At 45.4% G+C, this 25,170-nt stretch overlaps 1 protein-coding gene across 2 annotated transcripts in view; it reads left to right on the top strand.

Moving 5' to 3' along the window:
• Positions 1-3,593: 3,593 nt before the first annotated feature.
• REXO1 (RNA exonuclease 1 homolog) overlaps positions 3,594-25,170 on the top strand; it is a 77,978-nt gene continuing 56,401 nt past the window's right edge. Inside the window, exon 1 of one of the 2 annotated variants that reach the window (XM_077805397.1) lies at positions 3,594-3,857. In XM_077805397.1, the coding sequence (XP_077661523.1) occupies positions 3,689-3,857 (169 nt within the window). In that variant the 5' untranslated portion in view covers positions 3,594-3,688. Of the gene's footprint in view, positions 3,858-13,791; positions 14,066-25,170 lie in introns of those variants that run through there. The other variant, XM_077805399.1, reaches the window with a different exon arrangement.

Genomic DNA, 25,170 nt, shown 5'->3' with positions numbered 1-25,170 from the left:
CTGCCCTAGAAGCCACAGGGACATGTCGTTGCTTCCCAGGAGGTGCCTGAGGTGAGTGCTGCCCACACCCCGAACCCCACCTCCCACACCCCAGCCTGCCTGGGGCTGACCAGACTTTTAATGGCCCGGTCAGCAGTGCTGACTGGAGCTGCTAGGGGTCCCTTTTCAACTAGGCATTCTGGTCGAAAACCGGACGCCTGGCAACCCTAACCCAGGCAGCCTCCTGAAGGATAAAAATCCTGTCTGTGTCCAGGGTAGGAGGATTCATTTTCTTTTACAGGTGGGGGTGAGGTGGCAGGGGATGAGATAGAAGAATTAATAAGAGATGGCCTTTCTGGACTTCACCTGATCGAAGAAGACAAAGAGGCCTGGTAAGCATGTCCCTGTTGTTGGAGGAGCTAAGAACAGGGGGCACATTTGGGCCATTGGGTGGCATCTTTTAACCCTGTAGCCAGCCCATAGACGGCCCATGACCAGTGCTTTAGGAACACTGCCCGGTCAGACACCGATGGCGGCGGTGCATGATATAAAAATACAACAGTCCAACTACAGGACCCCATCTGTTGATTCATTCCCCCGAAACTGCCTGGAGGACTAATGTCCTTTGGTCATTCCCAGAGACAAGAGCAGCTTGGGGTGTGTTCATCCCTGCCGCCCCATCCATGTGCCTCCAATCTGAGCTGGAGGCAGTAGCCCTAAAGGGGAGGAAGGATGGTCCAGTGGTTAGGGCACTAGTCTGAGCCCCAGATTCAATTCCCTGCTGTGCTGCTGACTCAAGCCTGTATGATTCTGGGCAAGTCACTGCTTCACTCTGTGCCTCAGTTTCCCATCTGTACAATGGGGACAATAGCCCTGATCTGCCACACAAGGGGGTTGTGAGGATAAATACATCACAGACTGTCAGGTGCTCAGACACTGCAATAATGGAGAACCATATAAGCTACATGCCTCTGTCTCCCAGGAGTCAAGACTGCAAATTAGTCCCCATTTGGGGATGTTTTTGTGCTATGCACTCTTGGGAAACTGAACTGATGCGGCCAACTAATGACACACAAGCCACTTAATGAACAACCAGTCTGGCCACTCCTGAGTTGGATGCAAACTGAACTAGCAACTTTGCCTGCGTGCTGAGTAGAGCTAGTCAACGTTTCATCAAAACCATTTTTCAGGGATTTATTTTTGAAAAACAGTTTGTTTTTTTTGCAAGTTCCTGTGAAAAATAATTGGTGGGTTTTGTCCTGCTCCAGTCTCGAGTGGGCCCATCTCACAGTCTTGGACGTGAAGACCCAGAAGTTGAAATAGGGGAGGCCCTCCTCAACGCAGCCCTAAATGGTAGCAAAATGTCACTTTTTTGAGAGTGCTGATTGGGTGGACAATTTGATGGTACTTTTGATGGTAGAGACTGTCTAGTTTGGTCAATGTGATATATGCTACCATGTGCCAGCAATGCCCCTCTGCCATGTACATTGGCCAAACCGGGCAGTCTCTATGTAAAAGAATAAATGGACACAAATCAGACGTCAAGAATTATAACATTCAAAAACCAGTCGGAGAACACTTCAATCTCTTTGGTTACTCAATTACAGACCTAAAAGTGGCAATTCTTCAACAAAAAGACTTCAAAAACAGACTCCAACGAGAGACTGCTGAATTGGAATTAATTTGCAAACTGGATACAATTAACTTAGGCTTGAATAGAGACTGGCAGTGGATGGGTCCTTACACAAAGTAAAACTATTTCCCCATATTTATTCCCCCCCCACACTGTTCCTCAGAGGTTCTTGTCAACTGTTGGAAATGGCCCACCTTGATTATCACTACAAAAGATTCCGCCCCACCCCGCTCTCCTGCTGGTAATAGCTCACCTTACCTGATCACTCTTGTTATAGTCTGTATGGTAACACCCATTGTTTATGTTCTCTGTGTATATAAAATCTCCCCACTGTATTTTCCACTACATGCATCCGATGAAGTGAGCTGTAGCTCACGAAAGCTTATGCTCAAATAAAGTTGTTAGTCTCTAAGGTGCCACAAGTCCTCCTTTTCTTTCTCCTGTGGGGATGCTCTGAAGTCTTTTGGAAGATTTCCCCACATCTATAGGATCTCTCTCCCCTATGGGTTCCCTGACGTATCACTGGGAGCCCCGTCCACATTCAGTGCTTGCATTTTCCATCTCTCCGCTATACTTCTCCTTAAGGACTAAGAGCTTTTCAAGGTCCTTGAAACTTCCCTCTACAGGAGTGGATTTATCCTCGCTCTTCCTGGGTGGGTGCCCCGCTGCTCCTCCAACCTGCCCTGATTTTTGCAGCTTTCTTCCCGGCAGATGTTCCCCTTGTACCTTTCCGAGACTGTCCTGGATAGTTCTTCTGACTCTGGATGTCCTAGCTGGGGAGTTCACTGTCCGGTCACCTGCTGCACAAGTGTCTCTGAGGATCTCCCTCCCCCCAGAGATCTGGGAGTCATGGCTCTTCCCCTCGCTCCATACATGAGATCAAGTTGGGTTTAGGGATGGCCACAGTGAGGCCACAGTCACATAATTCTCCTGCATGACTTCCCTGTAAAGGGCTCCAACCAGGAAATATACAGCGACCTCGGGGCTGCTGCAGCCATGTCCCTTCCCCATCCAGTGGCAGGACCGGACGATCTGGAGTGAAACTTGGACATTATTGTGCAACTGGCTGGAGATTTTAGTGGGTTCTTGTGCAGCTTATCCCCCAGACACCCATGGCTGGTGGGATGGGATGGGGAAGATGCTGCCTGCCTCTTAGTGCCCGCAGAGTTGGTGGAATCCTCTGCAGTCCTTGATCCAGAGGGGTGCTGTGCGGCTCATTTTCCCCTCTTCCTGCTTTGGCTGCTGCTGGTCCTATGGGCTGGAGACTCCCCTTCCCCCACTCCAGCCCCTTAGCCTTTCGACCCACTCCCCTCTTATCTGCCTCCTCTTCCTCCCTGTCCCTCCCTCCATGGCCCTGTCTCCCTTCCCCTCCCAACCCCACTGCCCCATCTCCCTCCCCCTTTCACCCCTTTCCCTTCCTTCCCTTCCCCCTTGCACCCATCTCCTTTCTTCTCCTCCCCCTTGCTCCCCCATCTCTCTCCCCTCCCCCTTGTACCTCCTTTTCCTTCCTTCCCTTCCCCCTTGAACCCCATCTCTGTCCCCTCCCCTGGCACCCCCTTTCCCTTCCCCCTTGCACCCCCATCTCCCTCCCCTCCCCCTTGCACCCCCTTTCCCTTCCTTCCCTTCCCCTTGCACCCCCATCTCCCTCCCCCTTGCACCCCAGCTCCTTTCCTTCCCCTCCCCCTTGCTCCCCCATCTCTCTCCCCACCCCCTTGCACCCTGTCTGAGCTTTCCCCAGGAATCGGGGGTGATTGAATTTACGGGGCGGGGGGGGCTAGTTGATCGGTGTGGGGGTGGATGGGGGAGTTGAGCGTGGGGGCGGCGGAGGGAAAACCCTGCCCATCTCCCTCCCCCCGCGCCACCCGAGCCCCTCCCCCCATCACTGAGCCTCCCCTCCCCGCCGGGCGGGTTTCCAGTCAGGCGCGGCGCGGGCAGCCCTCTCCTGGCAGCGGCCTCGCCGGGGTCCTCGGCCGGCCGGGCCCGGCTCCCCAAGATGGCGGCGCTGGCGGGGCCGCGGCCGGGGCTGTCCGTGTGAGGCGGGGACGGAGCTGCCCGGCGCCCCGCGGAGCCGGCGGGATGCTGCGACCCAGCGGCTACTTCCGCGGCATCGACTGCCCCTTCCTCGGCGCCGGCGGCCGGGGCGCGGGGGGCCCGCCCTGCCGGAGGCCGCACTGCCACTTCCGCCACCCGCCGGCCGCCCGCGGCGCCGCCGCCGCCCCGGAGTCCGGGGCCAAGCCCGGCGCAGGTACCGCCCCGCCGGCCCCCCGGGAGCCCCCGGCCCGGGCCTCGCCCCCCGAAACAGGGCGGCGGGGCCTCCCGCGTCCCCGGAAATGGAGCGAGAGGCGCCTGCCCCCCCCCCCAAATATACTGACCGGTGCCTTGTCCCCCCCCCCGAAATATACGGCCCGTGCCTTCCTTCCCCCCTCCCCCGAAATGGAGCGAGAGGCGCCTGCCCCCCCCCACCAAATATACTGACCGGTGCCTTGCCCCCCCCCCCCGAAATATACGGCCCGTGCCTTCCTTCCCCCCTCCCCCGAAATGGAGCGAGAGGCGCCTGCCCCCCCCCCAAATATACTGACCGGTGCCTTGCCCCCCCCCCCCCGAAATATACGGCCCGTGCCTTCCTTCCCCCCTCCCCCGAAATGGAGCGAGAGGCGCCTGCCCCCCCCAAATATACTGACCGGTGCCTTGCCCCCCCCGAAATATACGGCCCACGCCTTCCTTCCCCCCTCCCCGAAATGGAGCGAGAGGTGCCTGCCCCTCCCCCCCCAAAATATACTGACTGGTGCCTTTCCTCCCCCGAAATATACGGCCCACGCCTTCCTTCCCCCCTCCCCCAAAATGTAGCGACAGGTGTCTTCCTTTTGCCCCCTAAAATGTAGTGATAGGTGCCTTCTCCTCCAAAATATACGGCCTATGCCTTCTCCCCCAAAATGTAGCTACAGGTGTTTTCCCTTTGCCCCCTAAACTGTAGTGATAGGTGCCTTCTCCCCCAAAATATACGGCCTATGTCTTCTCCCCCAAAATGTAGCGACAGGTGACTTCCCTTTGCCCCCTAAACTGTAGTGATAGGTGCCTTCTCCCCCAAAATGTAGCTACAGGTGTTTTCCCTTTGCCCCCTAAACTGTAGTGATAGGTGCCTTCTCCCCCAAAATATACGGCCTATGTCTTCTCCCCCAAAATGTAGCGACAGGTGTCTTCCCTTTGCCCCCTAAAATGTAGTCACAGGTGCTTTCTACGCGCAAATATACGGCCCATGCCTTCCCCTCTCTCCCCCCCCCGAAATGTAGCGACAGGTGTCTTCCTCTCCCCACCCCCCCAATATAGTGACAGGTGCCTTCCCTTCCTCCACTGATATGTACCAGCTGGTGCCTTCTCCTCCCATCCTCCCTCAAAATTTAGTGGCAGGTTCCTTTTTTGCTGCATCCCCCCAAATAGTGACAAATTCCTTGTCTCCCACAAAATATGACTGGTTCCTTCTTCCCCCTCTCCTCCCACCATAGGGACAGGTTGCAGCTCTCCCCAGAGTGACAGCTCTGTTGACAAGCCTTCTTCCCCCTTCCCAGCCCTCACTCCCCAGTGAGAGCTCCATGTATCGCTCATTCACTGTCACCCTGTCCTTAATTACAGGTCAGCTGAGGGGACAGTTTCCTTTCACTTCTTAACTGCAATCCCCCTCAGGGTAGCTCCCACCCTGTTATGCTCCAAGGGTCCTTTATTAGTCATCATATAGGTGATAGGCATAGAGGCAACCTGTTAAGTCACCTAGTCTGTTCGTCTTGCAGCTGATGTGACCTTTTTATATACCTAGGCTTTCGCAGAAATCAATTTTAATTTTGTTATAATTTCAATGGATACGCTTGAGGTTGATTTTTAAGCATCTTCTTTGATTATCAATTTAAAATTTCCCAGTTGTGCAGAATTACGGGTTTGAAGCATTTTTTTATTCATTTAAATTTTCACAGTTGTGGGAAATTATGGGGGACAGTAATTATTTAATGACTGTAAACGTTGGGATTCAAAAGGTTAAAGCTTTGTAACAGTTAAAAAATTAATTGCCGACATCACAATGAGCAAACAAAATCCAGTATAATTATCCTTAAATCAGACTTTAAAAGTTCTCAAGCAGCATTTTTCTTACTTTGCCGATCTGTACATTTTGATGATTATTGCTGGAAATATTTTTCCATCAGTTTGTGGGCATTTTCGAAAGAGCCTAACTGACTTAGGTGCCTGGGACCAACTCTATGCTCTTCCCCCCACACCCTTTTTTTCAACCCCAAAAAATCCAAACCCAACTTTATTCAGGTATTTGTGTGATGGTATGTGAAGCAATTTCTGTAGTACGTACAGCACTTAGAGTTCCTTTTGGATGATAGAGAATCTATACATTCATATAGCATGATGTCTGAAAGATAACCTTGGTTTTTTTGATCATTCTTCTTGTGAGGGATTGTTTTCAGTAGAACCCTTTTATATATGTGGATTTGGGTTGAGAAGTGGAGAGTAATTATAAATCGACTCCAAGGCACTCCCTTTAATAGGAGGCTGCTGGCACTGCTACTGTTAGCGTGTGTAATGTCTTTAAGAACAAAGTACTCTATACTTTTAAAATCTGGGGGAGGGAACAACCCTTTTGTTTTAGCTCATTTGATCTGAGATGGATTTAGACTAAAGAGACTATGCTTTGATTTAGTATTTCCTTTCATGTGCAGTATTGTACCTCCCCTGATCTGTGAGGTTACATTTAAAGCTTACACTAGAGGGTAGTGTTTTCTCTGTTGTATTCTGACTTTCTTTAGAAAGCAACCATCTTTTTGAGATCAGACAGTTTCTCTTATTCAAGATGAGTTGCTGTCTGTCAGTTGAATTGCTTGTATTCTAAAGGAGCCTTACAAAAGATCATGAAAACATATGAGGCCAGAGCAGTGAAAAAGCAGCCTGCAAGCAAATAGGATTTTTCCCCAAGGGTGCAATCAGGGGTAAAGAATAATAAAGCTCTAACAAATCCAGTGTATATAAGGTGTTTGTTTCTAAGGTGGACATCAACCATGATGCCCAAGCAGTACATTGGGTCTGCCATTACTATTATGCCACCCAAAAAATATTCAGGAGTTTATCCAATGCAGATCTCTGTGGGGAGGGAGGAGGAGAGTGAGTCCAATTGACTGACTGCAGGCAGTTCATGGTGCTTTTAAAAGAAGGGGCCAAATCGTTTACTTCTCCATTTCTGAGTAGAAGATATGAACCCCAGGCAGATCTAGGTGAAGGGAGGGCATAAGAGGGAATACCTGCTTCATGGCATCATTCTCCTTCCCTCTCCAACCACAGGTAGTAGTATTCCCCCCCCCACCTCCCCCCGAACGAATGGTTGATGGGGATAGCATTAAAATATCTGTAATTTACATAGCACGCTCCCAGTGGGCCGAACTCCTGTCATAGATTCATAGATATTTAGGTCAGAAGGGACCATTTTGATCATCTAGTCTGACCTCCTGCACAACGCAGGCCACAGAATTTTACCCACCACTCCTGCGAAAAACCTCTCACCTATGTCTGAGCTATTGAAGTCATCAAATTGTGTCTTCTGAAGGGTGACAAATGGAGGAGCCCTGGCCTCCAGAAGAAGAGCTCCTAATATCTGCAGGTTGTAAGGGTGAACCCACTACAGCCTTGCACAGAGGTTGCAAATGCCAATCGTTCCCTCCCTGATCTGAAAGCACCCCAGCAAATGGAAACTTGGGGAGTTTTCTGTCCTCTTACTCGTAGGGAAAACCCACCTATGATTTCTCACAGAGAAATCTTCAGTGAGCTTAAACAAAAAAAGGAAGCTTACAAGAAGTGGGAACTTGGACAGATGGCTAGGGAGGAGTATAAAAATATTGCTTGAGCATGCAGGGGTGAAATCAGGAAGGCCAAAGTACAATTGGAGTTGCCGCTAGCAAGGGATGTGAAGGGTAACAAGAAGGGTTTCTACAGGTATGTTAGCAACAAGAAGGTGGTCAGGGAAAGTGTGGGACCCATACTGAATGGGGGAGGCAACCTAGTGACATGATATGGAAAAAGCTGAAGTACTCAATGCTTTTTTTGCCTCAGTCTTCACAGACAAGGTCAGCTCCCAGACTGCTGCACTGGGCAGCACAGTATGGGGAGGAGGTGAGCAGCCCTCAGGGGTGAAAGAACAGGTTGAGGACTATTTAGAAAAGCTGGACATGCACAAGTCCATGGGGTTGGATCTAACGTATCCGAGGGTGTTGAGGGAATAGGCTGATGTGATTGCAGAGCCATTGGCCATTATCTTTGAAAATTTGTGGTGTTCAGGGGAGGTCCTGGAAGATTGGAAAAAGGCAAATATAGTGCCCATCGTTAAAAAAGGGAAGAAGGAGAATCCAGGGAACTACAGACCAGTCATCCTCCCCTCAGTCCCTGGAAAGCCTCACCTCAGTCCCTGGAAAAATTATGGAGCAGGTCCTCAAGGAATCCATTTTGAAGCACTTGGAGGAAAGGAAGGTGATCAGGAACGGTCAGCATGGATTCACCAAGGGCAAGTCATGCCTGACCAACCTGATTGTCTTCTATGATGAGATAACTGGCTCTGTGGAAATGGTGGAATCGGTGGACATGATATACTTTGACTTTAGCAAAGCTTTTGGTATGGTCTCCCACAGTATTCTTGCCAGCAAGTTAAAGTATGGATTGGATGAATGGACTATAAGGTGGATAGAAAGCTGGCTGTGTCGTTGGGCTCAATGGGTAGTGATCAATGGCTCAATGTCTGTTTGGCAGCCAGTATCAAGCAGAGTGTCGGTCCTGGAGCCGGATTTGTTCAACATCTTCATAAATGATCTCGATGATGGGATGGATTGTACCCTAAGCAAGTTGGTGGATGACACTACGCTAGGGGAAGAGGTAGATACCCTGGAGGGTAGGGATGGGGTCCAGCGTGACCTAAACAAATTGGAGGATTGGGCCAAAAAAAATCTGACGAGGTTCAACAAGGACGAGTGCAGAGTTCTGCACTTAGGATGGAAGAATCCCAGGCACCGCTACAGGCTGGGGACCGACTGGCTAAGCGGCAGTTCTGCAGAAAAGGACCTGGGGGTTACAGTGGACGAGAAGCTGGATATGAGTCAGCAGTGTGCCCTTGTTGCCAAGAAGTCTAATGGCATATTGGGCTGCATTAGCAGGAGCATTGCCAGCAGATCGAGGGAAGTGATTATTCCCCTCTGTTTGGCACTGGTGAGGCCACATCTGGAGTACTGTGTCCAGTTTTGGGCCCCACACTACAGAAGGGATGTGGACAAGTTGGAGAGAGTCCAGTGGAGGGCAATGGAAATGATTAGGGGACTGGAACACATGACTTATGAGGAGAGGCTGAGGGAAGTGCGGTTATTTAGTCTGCAGAAGAGAAGAGTGAGGGGAGATTTGATAGCAACCTTCAACTACCTGAAGGGGGGCTCCAAAGAGGATGGAGCTTGGCTGTTCTCAGTGGTGGCAGATGGCAGAACAAGAAGCAATGGTCTCAAGTTGCAGTGGGGGAGGTCTAGGTTGGCTATTAGGAAAAACTATTTCACTAGGTGGGTGGTGAAGCACCAGAATGGGTTACCTAGGGAGGTGGTGGACTCTCCATCCTTAGAGGTTTTTGAGGCCTGGCTTGACAGAGCCCTGGCTGGGGTGAATTAGTTGGGATTGGTCCTGCTTTGAGCAGGGGGTTGGACTAGGTGACCTCTTGAGGTCTCTTCCAACCCTAATCTTCTGTGATTCTGTGATTTAGCCCAGTGAGGGCAAGTTTGAACTGGATACTGAACTATATGAATAGTTAGAGTAGAAATATTAAGTTTTATTTATTAACCATTAGGTTCCATTTGTGCAGTAATAGAAATTGTGTCCAGTTTGAGGGCAGTATCTCTAAAATATTTCCTGAAAGGTGAGTAAATTCCTGGGGGTGATGTGTAGTACACTTGAAATAGTATATCAGATATGCCTTTTGGGAGAAGGCATTGTGAGAAGGATTGAGCGCAGGATTGGGAATCAGGAAATCCTGAGTTCTAATCCTGACTTTGCCACTGACTAGCTGTGTGACCTTACATGAAATGACTTGCCCCAACTTTTTCATCTGTAAAATGACGGTAATATCCACTTGGCACACGAGAAGGGTGTGAAGATTAATGAATGTTTGTGAAGTGCTTTGAAAATGTAGGAAGCAAATAACTGTCTTTTTTCCCAAAAGCGTTGCTTTCTATAGCTGTGGTTTGGGGGGGGAACACCCCCCCAGCTATTTGTTCAGTTTTTTTGTTTTGTGAAAGTCTAGAGCTTGTGTGAGCTGAAAAGACATAAAGCATAACAAATATTTTGTTTGTGAACATTTAAAAAAGAAAACCAAACCTTATTTCTATTTGACTTTTTTGATAGCATCAAGCAAAGACCATGCTCAGAAGACTGGTGCTCTCTGTCCTGGTTTGAAAACAAAGCTACAATCCAGCTATGGATTTCTAAGGTCCTCATCACCTATGTGATTCTGCTATCAGAGTAGGATTGAAAGAGCAGAAGTTTTAGCGCCTAGCCTGGAAACAGTTACATTAGAACAATACATACAGATAGTTACATTGTGCAGAACATCTGTATGGTAGTGGACCAGGCTAAGCCATGAGTAAGTGTCTTTGCTAAACAAAGATCAAAACCCTGTCGTGGTTTTTTGTGCTGGGTGGGTTATATGTTTAGAATGCTTCCAAGGATTTTGCAAATTCTTTAGGTAAAATATGCATCCTTGAGAATTCCTTTAAAGAAGGGAGTATAGTCTAGTAATTAAAGCTGGGAATAGTAGGAACCGGGACTGTTTAGTTCTTTTCTTGACTTTGTCACTGATGCAGTGTGCCCTTCACTTCATATATCTGTTCCTCAGTTTCCTTATCTATAAAACAAATACTTACCTCACAGGAAGGTTGAGGGTTAATTGTAAAACGCTAGAAGGTTAGAGTGTAGAAGTGCAGGGTAATACTTAATAAAATACAGGAGATAAATTAAATATTAAAACAACTTGGCAGTCTCCTTTTAGGAGATGCTGCAGAACCTTCCATTTTGACAGTCTTTCAGTCATCACAAGAATGATACAACAATAACCCCTCCTTCCACCTGCCCCTTCTTCCTAAAACCTCCTCCCAAAAACAAGCAGAGACACCCAAAGGTAATAAATAAACCAACCAAAAACCTAACCATACTCCAAGCAGAAATTTTAGTAAACCCAAAGGGATTCAGAAAGTCACCTGGAAACTCTGCTATTGCCAATAGTTTTACAAAGAAGGTTCTCAGTTGCTATGGTGATAGAAGCAGGATATTACCAAAATATACACAATATTAAGGGATAAAACTATTAATAGAAATATTATTACTAAATGTAAAGAATGTCAGTAAAAATACTTACACAGTTTCCTGCAGTGAGTGTATTGGAAACTTTGTACCATTTTGCTAAAGTAAAAACCAAGAAGTTAATTAACCTGGTTTTGGTGACCTAGCTCAGTGAAATGAAGAATTGGGGAAGGGAGAAATAAATTTAAATTCTTTGTTTTAATAACTGACATGTTAGTAACACAACTGAGAAGTTTAAAGAACACTTTACTTATATCTTTAGATAGGATAGGGAGCTGAGAAATAGCTGCTGCTTGCATGGAAAAGCTTGATGACACACAGTTTTGCATTTCTTTCCTATAAATTTAAATAAAATACTTTTCTTAAACCTGTTATTAACTTTAGGAAAGAAATGAGTGAAATGCACACATTTAAAAACAAAGAACAAAACTTTTATTCTGGGTGGAGGAAAAAACATGAATAGTGAGAAAATCCACAAAAGGATGCTGCGAAATGCAAAATATTTTCCTGATTCTGCAAACACTTGCATAGGTGCTTAGCTTCAATTGTATAAGTAGTCCCAAGCACACGCATAAGTGTTTGCAGGACTGAGGCCTCTGTTTTATCTGTCTGATCTCTCTGGTTTTTAATACATCACATATTGTAATGGCATCTGAATTAATACTCTGTGGGCTTATTACATTCAGTAATGAATTTTGGGAATGCCCTTTTTATTTCTCCTAGGAAACTTTTTTTTTTTAAATGCTATATGGAAAGGGAAATAGAATTAACAGAAATGGTAAACTTTGGAGGGATAGCTCAGTGGTTTGAGCATTGGCCTGCTAAACCCAGGGTTGTGAGTTCAGTCCTTGAGGGGGCCATTTAGGGAAATGGAGCAAAAATTGGGGATTGGTCCTGCTTTGAGCAGGGGGTTGGACTAGATGACCTCCTGAGGTCCCTTCCAACTCGGATATTCTATGACTCTTCTCTTGCAACAAATGTAGGTTGTCTTTTCACTACAAACTAGGGGTGTGATTCCTCTGCTTGTGGACACAAACTTGCACTAGCTCTCATCAAGCTAGAATGAGTATAAATAGCAGTGTAGCCACAGTAGCATGTTTAGCAGCAGCAGAGGTCTGGGCACTGGTTTTAGGCGGGTTTGAACTTGGCACAGCTAAGCTTTGGTTCTGTTGCCCGTGCTGCTGCAGTTACACTACTGTTTGTGCTCCCACTAGCATGTGGACATGAGCAGAGGAATCACACCCTTAGCTCGTAGTATAGATGCAGTTGTAGAATAGAGTTCAGATCAATTAAATGCAGGCTTTTATTGTGGATTTCCATATTTTAAGTGGATTCCAAGGTTGGGTAGAATCTTTTGACAAAGCTCTCTAAAGACTCTAGGAAGTCATGCTGGCTGGTAGCTCCAAAGGCCTAGTATCTGTTAGCACTGACGAAAGTAACAAAATACTGTCAACTTAAGATAGGTAATGATTACAGCTGTGATTTGTGAAATGAAGACTGGAAAAACCACTTGATAGCAAGGTCAAGAGCATGTCTTTTCATTTAATAAACTGATCTTAATATTGGTTTTACAGTAGTCAGAGATTTCTTGTCATTTCATTAAATTGCCAGATATGGTAAATTATGTAGCAATGTTACATGGCAAAACAGTTGAGAATTCAACATGTTACTTGCCCCTTGGAATGTTTTATTCTTTTGTAACATCTTTCACTTCCCTGTGAATGGAGAATGTCAAGATATGGAGCTTTTAAAATACCTCACTTTTCAGAGTGGCTGCATGTATGCCCTCATTTGGTAAATATGCAAAACAATTTCTGTTCAAACTTGTGTTTTCACATATTCATAACTTCCTAAAATGTTTATTTTTGGGGGAGGAAATCTTCCATGTTTGATCTCTGCTAGAATGTGAAACTTACTTGAAGCAAATTTTCTTCCCCTGGTACAGACATGATGCTTTCTGCAGTTCCTGGAAGCGTTACTACTTTGCCACCTTTTGCAAATGTGCAACATGTGCTCCCCCAGGGCAGTCTCCACTGGTGGAGGCAGATCCCTGGCTCTTCCCACCCACTTGGGAGAGATTTGTCCTGCTGTCACAGCTAACCTCATGAAGTCCTTGTGCTTAGATTCATGCAAGAAGCAGATTAGGTGTAGCTTCTTCTCAGGGCTGTAGGGCTGTGGTGGAGAGGAAGGCTCATTGTGTTGTTTTTTTCTCCCCCATACCCTCTCCCTTTTACACTTGCATAAAACCAGGCACAATCCAGCTCTGATTGTTCTAAAGGCTTCTTTGACAAGTGTTCATTTGGAAGCATTTATTCAGTACCATCAGAGGCTGTTACCCTAAATTTATTTTATGTATTGTGAAAGGTCCAGTATTTTAGCCTCCATTCCTCCAAACATGTATGTACATACATAGCTTTACTTAGGCAACTAATTGCATTGAACTCAACAGAACTACATTTACGTTTTGTAATTTTGTTGTCAATTGAGACCTGCCTGTGTGATGTTAAATGGACATGTTCTCAGGTAATTTAGGCTCAGTAATTAGATTTTGTGCATGTTTTTTAACAAAAAGGCTTTTATAGATCCCTCTAATTAGAAATATTTTGCTTCATATTTAAATGGTTCCCCTGTAATTTTCACAGATCAAACCTTGCAACATTGGGTTAATGCATGAGAGCCAGGAAGTGAAATTGACTAGTCAATTTTCAGTGTCTAAGCTGAATGATGTATAAAAAGTAAGTAGAGTAAATATTGAAAATAAATTTTTTAAAAATTTCCCTAGGTGATATTAATAACACTGATAAGGAAACCAGGGGGGTGGGCAGGAGGATGGAGAAACTGTTGTAGAAATGATAATTTTGCATTAGAGTAAATGAGGGTGAGGGCGGGACTTCAGCAAGTTACTATGTCCTGCCCTCCTGCCACAATTATCTTTGCGACCCAGAAGGTGCTGTCAGTGTTCTGATCAGCAGCACATTGTGACATAAGCATTTGTTTGAATGCCTTGACTATACAAAATAGATATTAAAATCCTCAAGCAAAACATGAACAAATATCTTCATTATTTATTAACCGTGGAGAAATCAGGTAATTCTTTGAAATTTTCATTATTGTATATTTGGAGTTGGCTTGTGATTTGATGTGGATTTCAGTACATGAAGCAGTTACAGAGAAATGCTTTCTACAAGCAAACTTTTGTCTATTGAAGTATTTTTGTGTATTAACATCATACTTCTATCCCTCAGAATAGAATCCTGTCTAAATAAATAGACTACCCAAAACCTCAGTCCTGTTCTGGAAGTTATAGATATATAATATTTCCAGTATTTTTAAAGATCTGACCCTTTTCCGAGAAACTAACTCATAGGTTCCATGCTTAAAAACCACCTGAAGAATGTTGTACTTACTAATTGTGGTATCTGGAAAGATTGAGCTGCAGGTGTTTGAAAATTGTAAATCAGTTACTTTGTTCTAATATAGGCTTTGAGTCAGTGAAATGTTGTTTTTTTTTTTTAAAATACAGTTTGAGTTTTGTTTTTAGTCAAACTTTTTCAACAGATAACTTGATTTTTTTTAAACTGTAACACCCTCAAGTTTCAAAACTGCTCTTTTTATATGTCAGTTAACTTCAGTTTTGCTCTTCTAGAAGTCTGAATAACTGACTTTCCACTGAAGTACTACGTCTTTTTAATTAAGTGCAGCACAAGACATAGAAAATAAGGTTGTTTATGCCCTAAAGAGTTTAAAGAAATAAAAAGCAGATACTAAGAAGAAAGGACCTAATGAGAAACCCAGAGGGAGGAACTGACTTTGAAGATTAAACAGAGAAAAAATTGTTGCTTCTTGTGGCCGTTATGGCAAAAGTGAGCTTCTAGGAGATACTTGAATGAGAAGAGAGGATATCAGAATATTTAAAAGATCCTTATTTTGGTTCCGCTAACTGTAAGCAAGACTTAACTTACTAATAATTATTTGAAGTAGCAACTTTAAGTTGACATGCCATTTTTGTAGTGGGCTCTGAAAACTTTACAGGTGCTTTTGTTTTCTGAATCAGAGAAAATTACTCTCAGCTTGTGCTTTTTCAAAATAGTTAATTTAAACTTTATTTTTTTAATACTGGAGGGAAAATAATTATTTTAAGCCAGACTAATTGGAGGTCTTTAGATTTCCTCTTTAAGAATTTAAACATATTTAAGATCCTGTCACAGGGTGTAAAAAAGTTACCAGACAACTACTAATCTGTCTGGTACGAAAGATTAGCGGTAGGAAGGCCACTTTGATCTAAGGGCAACAGTCCCAGTATTTACTTGTTTTCCCTTTGTGCACTCTTTTTCTGTTAAGTACACTAGCACTCTTTAAATATAGTTTTATATTTAAATTCTTTGTAGTGGTCTATCGCAACTTTGAAAATTTCCTTCTTACTGAGAGTCTCCCCTTTGGAATGATTTTTTCCCGCCATAAAGTTTGACATTAATCTGGTGGTTTTTGTATCATTCACATTATCACAGCACAGAGGCATTAATAACTGTTGCAATGGAAGCCGCATAAACTATTGTTTTTGTATATGCCTGACAAACAGTGGATGCTATCATTTATTTTTTTATCTGTTATTTTGGCCTCTTGCATCTTTTAGCAATAAAGATTTAGCTGACATTGCAGAGGTCTGTGTGAGGCAGAATAGAACGCTGCAGCCTCTTTCACAGCAGTATTGTCTCTGAAAGTGCCCCGAGAGTAAAGCAAGCACTTGGGTAGAGATGCCCTCTTGTGAACTGGAAGCAAAAAGAGAACTGTAAAGGAGATGTTCTTGGTAGAGGCTGTTGATCTTGCTCCCTCTCGTGGCTTCTTAGGCCTGATCTTCATTAGGAAAAAAGGTGGCTTTTTACCACATGTTAGCGAATGTGTGGTAAAATATAGTGTTCATTTTGACCTGCTAACATGTTAAAACCCTGCCTTGTCCACAGTAAGTTAGCTAAGATGGGAGGAGGAGATGCAAACTAACCTTTTTTCCTAGTGTGGATGCTGTGACACTGCACGCCATATTCTTCATAGTGATAGTAGTATGATATAATTATATCATAGTTATGTATTTTATGCAAGGCAAGGCACGTGAGGTGTCATTGGAAAGGTTATGGTTTGATGAATATATCCTTTTTATATGCATGTATCATTTTTGTATCTGAAGTTATGAATATTGACTATGTATCTATTTCAAATGTAGCTATTCCTGGGCAATGCCCACTAGGCAAAATGCTCTCTGTCTAGATGGCTGGCTGGGAAGGGCCCATTCAGGTTAATGAGCCATTAGGAAGAAACAATAGGCCTTAGGAGAAGCTTAGCTCCCACCTGGTGAGTCTTCCTGTGAGTGCTCCAAACAGCCCATGAGGAATGGCTGTGGGACATGTGATCAGGTCACCTGGTTCTGGACTCCATCTTGGGATGTCAGTATTTTTCCACGGACTGGTGTGGGAACCAAGCTTTGAAACAAAGGGTTTCTGCCATATGCAAAAGCTATATAAGACAGGGGAGTGACATCATCTTGGTTGTCCACTGACTACGCACCCAAGAAGACTCCTGGAAACACCTGAGGAACAAAGACTGAACTGGGGGAAGTGCTGGACCCAGGCTAAAGGGATTTTTAGCCTATGAATGGAACACCTGGGGATTCCAAGCTGTAAGCATGTGTAGCTTGCCCCTTAAGAATCTGCAGCCTGCTTGTGTCATCACTTAGGATGAGGATCTGCTTTTCATATCCAGTCTATTTAATATATTAAGCTTAGTTTGCTGTTTTGTTTATCTGTTTTGATCTGTTTGCTATCCCTTATAATCACTTGCAATCTATCTTTTGTGGTTAATAAACTTGTTTTTGCTTTATCTAAAACCAGTGTGTAGGAGTCATAACTCGGGGAGAAAGCTGTTGCATGTTCCTCTCCACATTGAGGGAGGGGGCGAATTTTATGAGCTTACTCTGTACAGTTCCCTGTGCAGCGCAAGACAGTATAATTTTGGGTTTATATTCCAGAGGGAGTGTGTTCCTTAGGAACTGGCTGAAGCCATCCCATGCAGGGGCCTGTTAAAGAACCTGCCTTCATGTACTGCAGCTGGGTGTGTCCCTGCCTGTATGTGTGCTGGTGAAAGTGCAGGCTGAAGCCCAGAGGGCTTGTCAGCTTGTCAATAACAGTACTGTACAGTGTAGAAGGGAGCCCAGGCTGGTGGGTCAGGGGGCTCAGTGGTACCCCAGTTCCAGGTGGCACCCTGGGGGAACCTGTCACAGATGCCCCCTTGAAGCCTGAGTTTAAAGTGGGCACTGCACTTTGAAATCTACTCAGTTTAAAACATAAGTTAAATTAATTAGATAATGTGTCTGCTCTGATTCCCCTGCCAGTGATTTTACAATTACACTTTGCCTTTCAAAAAAATAATCGCATTTCTCTGTTCCCTGTTGCTGTGTGAAAGGTCCACACAAACAGGAGAAACTGCTTGTCTCTACAGGGGAAAGCATGGAACTTACAATACAGTAAGTGCTGTCAGATGTGCTAGGTAAGCAAACTTGAAAAAATACAGCGATATTTCTCTAATCTTTCACTTAGACACATTGGGTGTTATTTGTAGCAATAGTACGTTGAAAAAATCAGACAATTTAAGTGAGGCAGTTTTGTCAAATCTCTTGCTAAGGCATTGTCTTCTTTTATTCTTCTGTTTATAAATTGATATTTTTGTAATGCGCTTGGATGCTATGGTGTTAGGTGCAAATGCACTATCAATGAATGAATAAACATGCAGGTAAGACTTACACACGAGGAGCAGGTACATTGAATAAGAAGCGTTACAGTGAGTTTTCTGACTGCAACTGTACTTTAAATAAAAAAAGCTTGCTTTTGGTTCCTTTTATGTACCCCCTCCCAAACCTACTTAATCTGAACCACTTATTTGAAATGTTCTACTATTAATTATTTTCCGCCCTTTATGGGATTTAAGCTTCACCGTTGGAGCTATGTAAAGCTGTCAAACTCTGCTTTGGGTATTTGCGAATAAGGTCTTTGCCAGAAGTCACCATTTCCACCAGCACATACTTGTGGTATTTTATCACGAAGTTCAACCTGCTGAGCCAAGCCTTTGTTGCTAGGATGAAATCTTGCCATTTTCACAGAAAAGCAAAGCCTCTTGTGAAATAATATCATCTTCTTGTGGGAACTGCTTTTCTCTTTCTAGAAATATTAAAGCTAAAGCTCAAAAATATTCTTCCAGTGGGGATAATTTTTTCTGGTAATTGCAGTGGTTGTCGGGATGGTCAGCACTAACATTGTGAACATAAGCATGGTGTTAATCTAGCACAGTTGCTCTGGCTGTCACAAAAATGGCTGTTTTTTTCTGAAAATGTTTCCAAACCGCTACCTTGAACAGTTAGATGCCCGAGACTGATAGTCACTGTAACAAAAGATTAATGTCTTGCTTACAAGTCTGGCATTGCGAGACTTCAGTTGCCCAAAATTTTAATATTTCTGATTCCCCTGCAGCTACCTCTTAGCTCCTCTAGTTTGTGCTGCCTTTGAGAGCAAGATATTTGCTCCCTCTTGAGCAATACAGATGCAAAAAGCAGCCTGTTTTCTTACCAAATTATAAACTTCAGTGGTAGGAATTGATCAAACAGAAGGGCTCTGTATTCCAAATAAAAAGCATGTTATATACACACTCCTAGGTTGCCTTTAAACAAAGCATCTATTGATGCAGAATGATTCATTGGAAAATAAGTTTTTAAATCAAATAGGCGACCTTGTACTGGCTGCATCATGTTTAATAAATAATGTCAGTCTTCGTTTGCTATCTTCATCTGTGTTGCAAAAACTAGAATGACCATTATACTGGAGAAGATGCTACAGCCTTTTGCTCCTGGCCGAAATAAAGCTGTTTGAATAACATTGCCATTGCAGAATTGACACCCCCTCCATGCCCCGCTCCCCCCAAAAAACCCAAACAAACAAAAACCCAACACCACCAGCATAACTACAACTAAGGGGGGAAAAACCCTAACTTTCTGTGGAAGCCTGTTCCACATTTTCTATTCTTCTTGCCCAGAAAAGTTGTTTAAGTGGGATTCATTTCAAAGCACACTGGTCTCTTCTGGAATACATCTGAGTTTAGTACATTTTCTGGTTTTAGTGATAAGCATTTATATAGAGCTATAACATGTTTTTTAAAAGGAATTTTTTTTGATGCATTGGAAGATGTATTTTAATATGTTCATTCTAAGATGTATTTATTCTTAAAATAATTTGAATTTTTTTTAAAAAGTGTCTTAATCATAATTAAACTAACAGTCAGACAGGGAGTTGCTATCTCAAGTTTGGTTGCCCTGTGATATTCCTGGGAGACATCTCTCTTTAACTTCTCATCAAAAAAGAGAAATTTCATTAAGTAATACCTTTAATCTGCCCATTTTGTTTTAACAGAATTATCATAGGGTTATTGTATAGCTGAAATAACTGCAAAATAAGTGATCTAGTTTCTGCTATCTTCCTTAACTGTAAAGATTTTTCTTAAATGTTTTATGTACTGAACTGACAGTAACAAATGCAAAAAGCAAATAGGGGTGGTTTTTTTTTTTTTATATAATGGCCAAGATTTTTAAGCATGTAAAGTTAGGTTCCATATGAAGTCTACAGTATGGTGCTTAAATAAGTGGCCTGACTTGAGGCAGCTTATTTAGTTTGCCTTACTCTAGACATTCACTCTTAAAAAAATCGTTGCTTGTATTTCTAGTGCATTATGCAAACACATCACAACTGAAGGTAACAGTCCTAAGTAGTATAGTGGAGCTCACTTAGCATGTGTCTTATACAGGAATAAAGCTGATCAGATACCACATTTTCTGTGTAATCCAATCAAACTATCCACCGACACACCAAAGAGCTCTTTTAAGAAGAAATCTCACAAGACCCTTGATATTTTCAGGGTTTATTCTGTAGCTGACCAACTGATCATTCCACTAAAGTAAAATGTGTAAAAAATAAAATAAACTGATTTGTACATTAGAGTATCACAATACAAACTGCATTAGTCTAAAACCTGGTCGACACGTAGATTTTTGTACTGGTGTAACTGTTTCAGTTAAGGGGGTGGCTTTTACTTATACAGTCCTGGCGTGGATGAGTTATCCTGACATAAAGCTGCCTTACATCAGTGTTTGGCTACACTTGAGAGTTAGAGCGCATTAAAGCAGCCCTGGGCGCCCTAACTCATGACGCGTCCTCACTGGCAAGGCACATAAAGCGCTCTGACTCCGCGGCTGGAGTGCTCCTGGTAATCCACCTCCACTAGAAGCTCCCTGCTGCAGCGCCGCGATGCCAGTGTGGGTGCCCTGGTCTATTAATGCACTCTGATCAGAAGTGTCCCACGATGCCTGTTCACTCTGGTCATCACTTTGAACTCTACTGCGCTGCCCTGAGGTGACCAACCATCAGACCCACCCTTCAAATTCTCTGGGAATTTTGAAATTCCCCTTCCTGTTTGCTTAGCCAGGCATGGAGTGCTCTCAGTGAATCTTTCCCGGTGACCATGCCGCCACACACCAGGCAATAATCCCTAGTATGGAGCAATGGTGAGGTGCTGGACCTCATCAGTGTTTGAGGGGAGGAAGCTGTCCGGTCCCAGCTGCGCTCCAGCCGAAGGAATTACAATACCTTCAGGCAGATATCAAGGGACATGATGGAAAGGGGCCATGACCGAGACGCACTGCAGTGCAGGGTTAAAGCGAAGGAGCTGTGGAATGCGTACTGCAGAGCTCGCGAGGCAAACTGCCACTCCGGTGCTGCCCCCGCCACCTGCCGTTTCTCCAAAGAGCTGGACACGATACTTGGGGGCGACCTCACCTCCACTCCGAAGACCACTATGGACACTTCAGAGTCCAGTTCAACAAGGCAGGAGGAGGAGGAAAGTGGGAGCGAGGGTGCTGAGGAAGAGGGGGACAGCCCGGCATCCCTAGATACATGCAGCCAGGAGCTGTTTTCAAGCCAGGAGGAAGGTAGCCAGTCGCAACAGATGATGCTTGGGGAAGAACAAACACCAGAAGAGGTGCCTGGTAAGCGGCTTTTATTTTGGGAAGGAAGTTGTTTGGTGCGGGCTCTTGGGGAGAGGAGGGTTGCAGGGTTAGGGCTGCATGCACGCCTAGATGCAGAATAGGGTGTTGATGTGCTCTATTGCATCGTGGTAATCGGCCTGAGTGACCTCTTCAACGGTCTCATGCAGAAGCTGGGCAATCCACTTGTGCAGGTTCCTTAGCAGAGCTACTGTGCTCCTTGTCCCAGTAAGGCTAACATGTCCGTGTCACTGTGACGGGCGGGGGGACCATTGCTGCACACAGGCAAGCTGCATGTGGGCCAGGACGGAAGCCACATAGTAGTAGAAGATTCTCCCTTGCTTCCCAGGTCACCCTCAGCAGCGAGATATCTTCCGGGACGAACTCATCCTGTGGAAAATGTGGGGACAGTGTTCAATATGGGGGCCCCCTGCAGCTGTTGGCTCTCCCCAAGGTACAGAACCCCAGAGGACAGTACGGCCATGAACCAAACAGTCCCCCTTGCTCCTGTGCTTATTCACCATTTTCGGGCTCCTGTGGGTTGTGTGTGCTTGCTTTGGGACGTTCACTTTCTGCTATTGTGTACACTGTACTTTAAGTACGGCCAAATCATTTCTCTGTCTGGTGTGAACAATGCTGACTCTGCTAAGTGTTGTATTATGGCTTTACAGATGCAACCTTGAGATCCCAGCCATCCTTGTTATCAATGGCCGAAAGACTCCAAAGAATCAGGAAGCAGACATGTAGAAGTAAAGAGGACATGCTGCATGAACTAATGCAGCACTCCCTTAATGAAAATCAATAAGTGCAGGAGTGGTGGGAGAGTGAAAGGAGGGTCCACCAGCAGAATGCGGATCGCCAGCACCAAAGTACGGAGCGGCTGCTAAGCATCATGGAATGCCAAGCAGACTTGATACAGGTGCTGGTAGCAATGCAGGCGGAGCACTTTTGTGCCTGTCCCCCTCTGCAGCCCTTTTCACAAAACTCTTTCCCTTGTGCCTCCATGTCACGGCCAACCCACTTTCCCCAACATCCAGGTTCTTATCACCACCAGCTGTTCCAACACCTGTAGCTTCACCACCCAGCCCTGCAAACTACGACGCTTACCCACTGCATTCAATCCCCATCACCTTGCAGTATAGCCATCCTGAAGTGCAGCACTCATTGCACAGCACTCCAGACAGGAAGGCTGAGTATGATAGGACATATGCAAATCTGTGATTGTACCGTTCCCCACCCAACCCTGTTCCCTTGTCCCAAACAGCACAGATATGTCATGCCCTTTCTGTTTCCCAAGCAGTTGTTTCTTTTCAATAAATGAATTTTATTTTCAAAAAATGAATCTTTTGGCTTTGAAAACCGTCTTTAATATTGCATTAAGTAAAAGATACCGTAGTCCAGGAAAGCAACAGGCACTGCAGGTCAGCGCATCATACGAAGCGCAGATTCCTACTAACATTGGAACCACTGCACTTCAGTCCCATGCAGGGCACCAAACATTACTGATGGCTTTCAGTCTCAAATTGCTTCCTCAAGGCATCCCTAATCCTTGCAACCCTGCGCTGGGCCCCTCTAATAGCCCTGCTCTCTGGCTGTTCTAATTCCCCCTCCAGGTATTGAACCTCTGAGTTCCATGCCTGAGTGAATCTTTCACCTTTCCCTTCACAAATGTTGTGGAGGGTACAGCACGCAGATATAACCGTGGGGATGTTGTCATTGGCCAGGTCCAGCTTCCCATACAGACAGCGCCAGCGGCCCTTTAAACGGCCAAAAGCACACTCCACAGTCATTCTGCACCAACTCAGCCTGTTGTTGAACCGCTCCTTGCTGCTGTCAAGGCTCCCTGTGTAGGGTTTCATGAGCCACGGCATTAAAGGGTAAGTGGGGTCTCCAAGGATTATAATGGGCATTTTGACTTTCCCTATGGCGATCTGGTCTGGGAAGAAAGTCCCAGCTTTCAGCTTTCTGAACAGGCCTGTGTTCTGAAAGATGCCTGCGTCATGCACCTTTCTGGACCAGCCTGTGTTAATGTCAATGAAACGCCCACAGTGATCCACAAGCGCCTGGAGAACCATAGAGAAATACTCCTTCCGATCTATGTATTCATAGGCTAGGTGGGCTGGTGCCAGAATTGGAATATGCATCACCTCTGTCACCCCGCCGCAGTTAGGGAAACCCATTTTTGCAAAGCCAGCCACGGTGTCATGCACGTTACCCAGAGTCACGGTTGTTCTGAGCAGGATGCGATTAATGGCCCTGCAAACCTGCATCAACACGATTCCAATGGTCGACTTCCTCACTCCAAACTGGCTAGCGACCGATTGGTAGCTCGCTGGAGTTGCCAGCTTCCAGATTGCAATAGCCACCTGCTTCTCCACCGTCAGGGCAGCTCTCAATCTCGTGTCCTTGCGCCTCAGGGTGGGGGCGAGCTCAGCACACAGTCCCATGAAAGTGGCTTTTCTCATCCGAAAGTTCTGCAGCCACTGCTCGTCATCCCAGACTTGCCTGACGATGTGATCCCACCACTCAGGGCTTGTTTCCCAAGCCCAAAAGCAGCATTCTACGGTGGTGAGCATGTCCGTGAATGCCACAAGCAATCTTGGTTCATATACGTTATGTGAGTCAACATCATCGTCGGACTCCTCACTATCAGCGTGTAGCTTAAGGAGTAACTCGACTGCAATTCGTGACGCGCTGGCGAGACCCATCAGCATATTCCTCAGCATTTCAGGCTCCATTCCTGCAGACCGAAAGGGAAGACAGAGTGTGCAGTACAAAAACTGTTGAAAGATGGCGCCAAGTGTGGATGGAAGCACAGGGATTGCTTGGATGCGAAGCGATGCATATTGGGGCATTGGGACGGGACCCAGAATGCCCCGCACTCCCCCGCCCCCTTCCCACAAGCCACAGTGCCAGAATGGGAAGAGGTGCTCTGTGGGATAGGTGCCCATAATGCACCGCTCCCAATGCAAGTGCTGCAAATGTGGCCATGCCAATGCGCTTGCAGCTGACAGTGTGAACACACTGCAGCGCTTTCCCTGCTGTGCTCTCCAAGGGCTGGTTTAACTCTCAGCGTTCTACATCTGCAAGTGTAGCCATGCCCTAACAGTGTAACTTATTCCCTGTCACGTACAGGAATAAGCTATACCGGTATTAGCACTTTTATAGCAGTATAAACATGTCCTTGTACCGCTTTGACAATAGCGGTGTCATTAAAGCAATATAACTTCTGCGTGTGGACATGCATCACTGCCTTGTTTCACTGACCCTTGGCAAAAGTTTAGATGCTGTCCCCATACCTCTTTCACAGCTGCTTGTTAGACACCTAATATTACCCTAGTGCAAACTGCCAGTTTTCCTCCAGTTGTCTTAAAATGGTGTACACTGGACTGTGGGTCTTCATCTTGTTCTAGAGTATAAGGACTGGAAAGAAAAGCTTTGCTAGCATCTCGGGTCACCCCACCACATTCTTTCTTTCTGTGATGTTGGAATAAGCATTTTTTTTGCTACGGTGGGGGTGAGGGGGAGGTTACCAGTTGCATTAATGGTGGTAGGTAGTTCAGTACAATTCTCATCCTGAAAATTAAGCAGTTTGTTTCTGGTTTTATTCCTGTTTTCCCCCCAAGTCTCTTCCCAGTTTCTTCTTGTTAGACTGAGGCCTGGTCTACACTTAAAATTTATACTGGCATCAGGGGCATGAACCCTGCCACTCCTCCCTGCCCCCCTGCAACATAGCTATGCTGACAAAACCCCCAGTGTAGACGCAGCTAACATTGTTTGGGGAAGTGTTGCTCTCTGAGGGCAGAAAAACTCCTTCTGTTGGTGTATGCTGCGTCTACACTAGGGGGCTATACCGACACAGCTAAGCCAACATAGCTATGCTGGCATAGGCTCTGTAATGTGGACACAGTGAGAATGTGGTCTCTGACTACCTTTGGTTTTATGTACCACCTCCCTCTGAGGTGTCTTCTGCTTTGGAGAAGGGGACACTGAGGCCTGATTTACACAGAAAAGTTACATCAGCATAGCTGCGTCTATCAGGTGTACGCAGTGCTAATTCAATGGAGGATTTGTTTTGCTGACCTAGCGATGGCTTCTCGTGGAGGGGAGAACCCCTCCC

This window comes from Eretmochelys imbricata, chromosome 25 (genome assembly GCF_965152235.1).
Source record: "Eretmochelys imbricata isolate rEreImb1 chromosome 25, rEreImb1.hap1, whole genome shotgun sequence".
NCBI classification, from domain to species: domain Eukaryota; kingdom Metazoa; phylum Chordata; order Testudines; family Cheloniidae; genus Eretmochelys; species Eretmochelys imbricata.
This window is presented reverse-complemented; position numbering and strand designations above follow the sequence as displayed.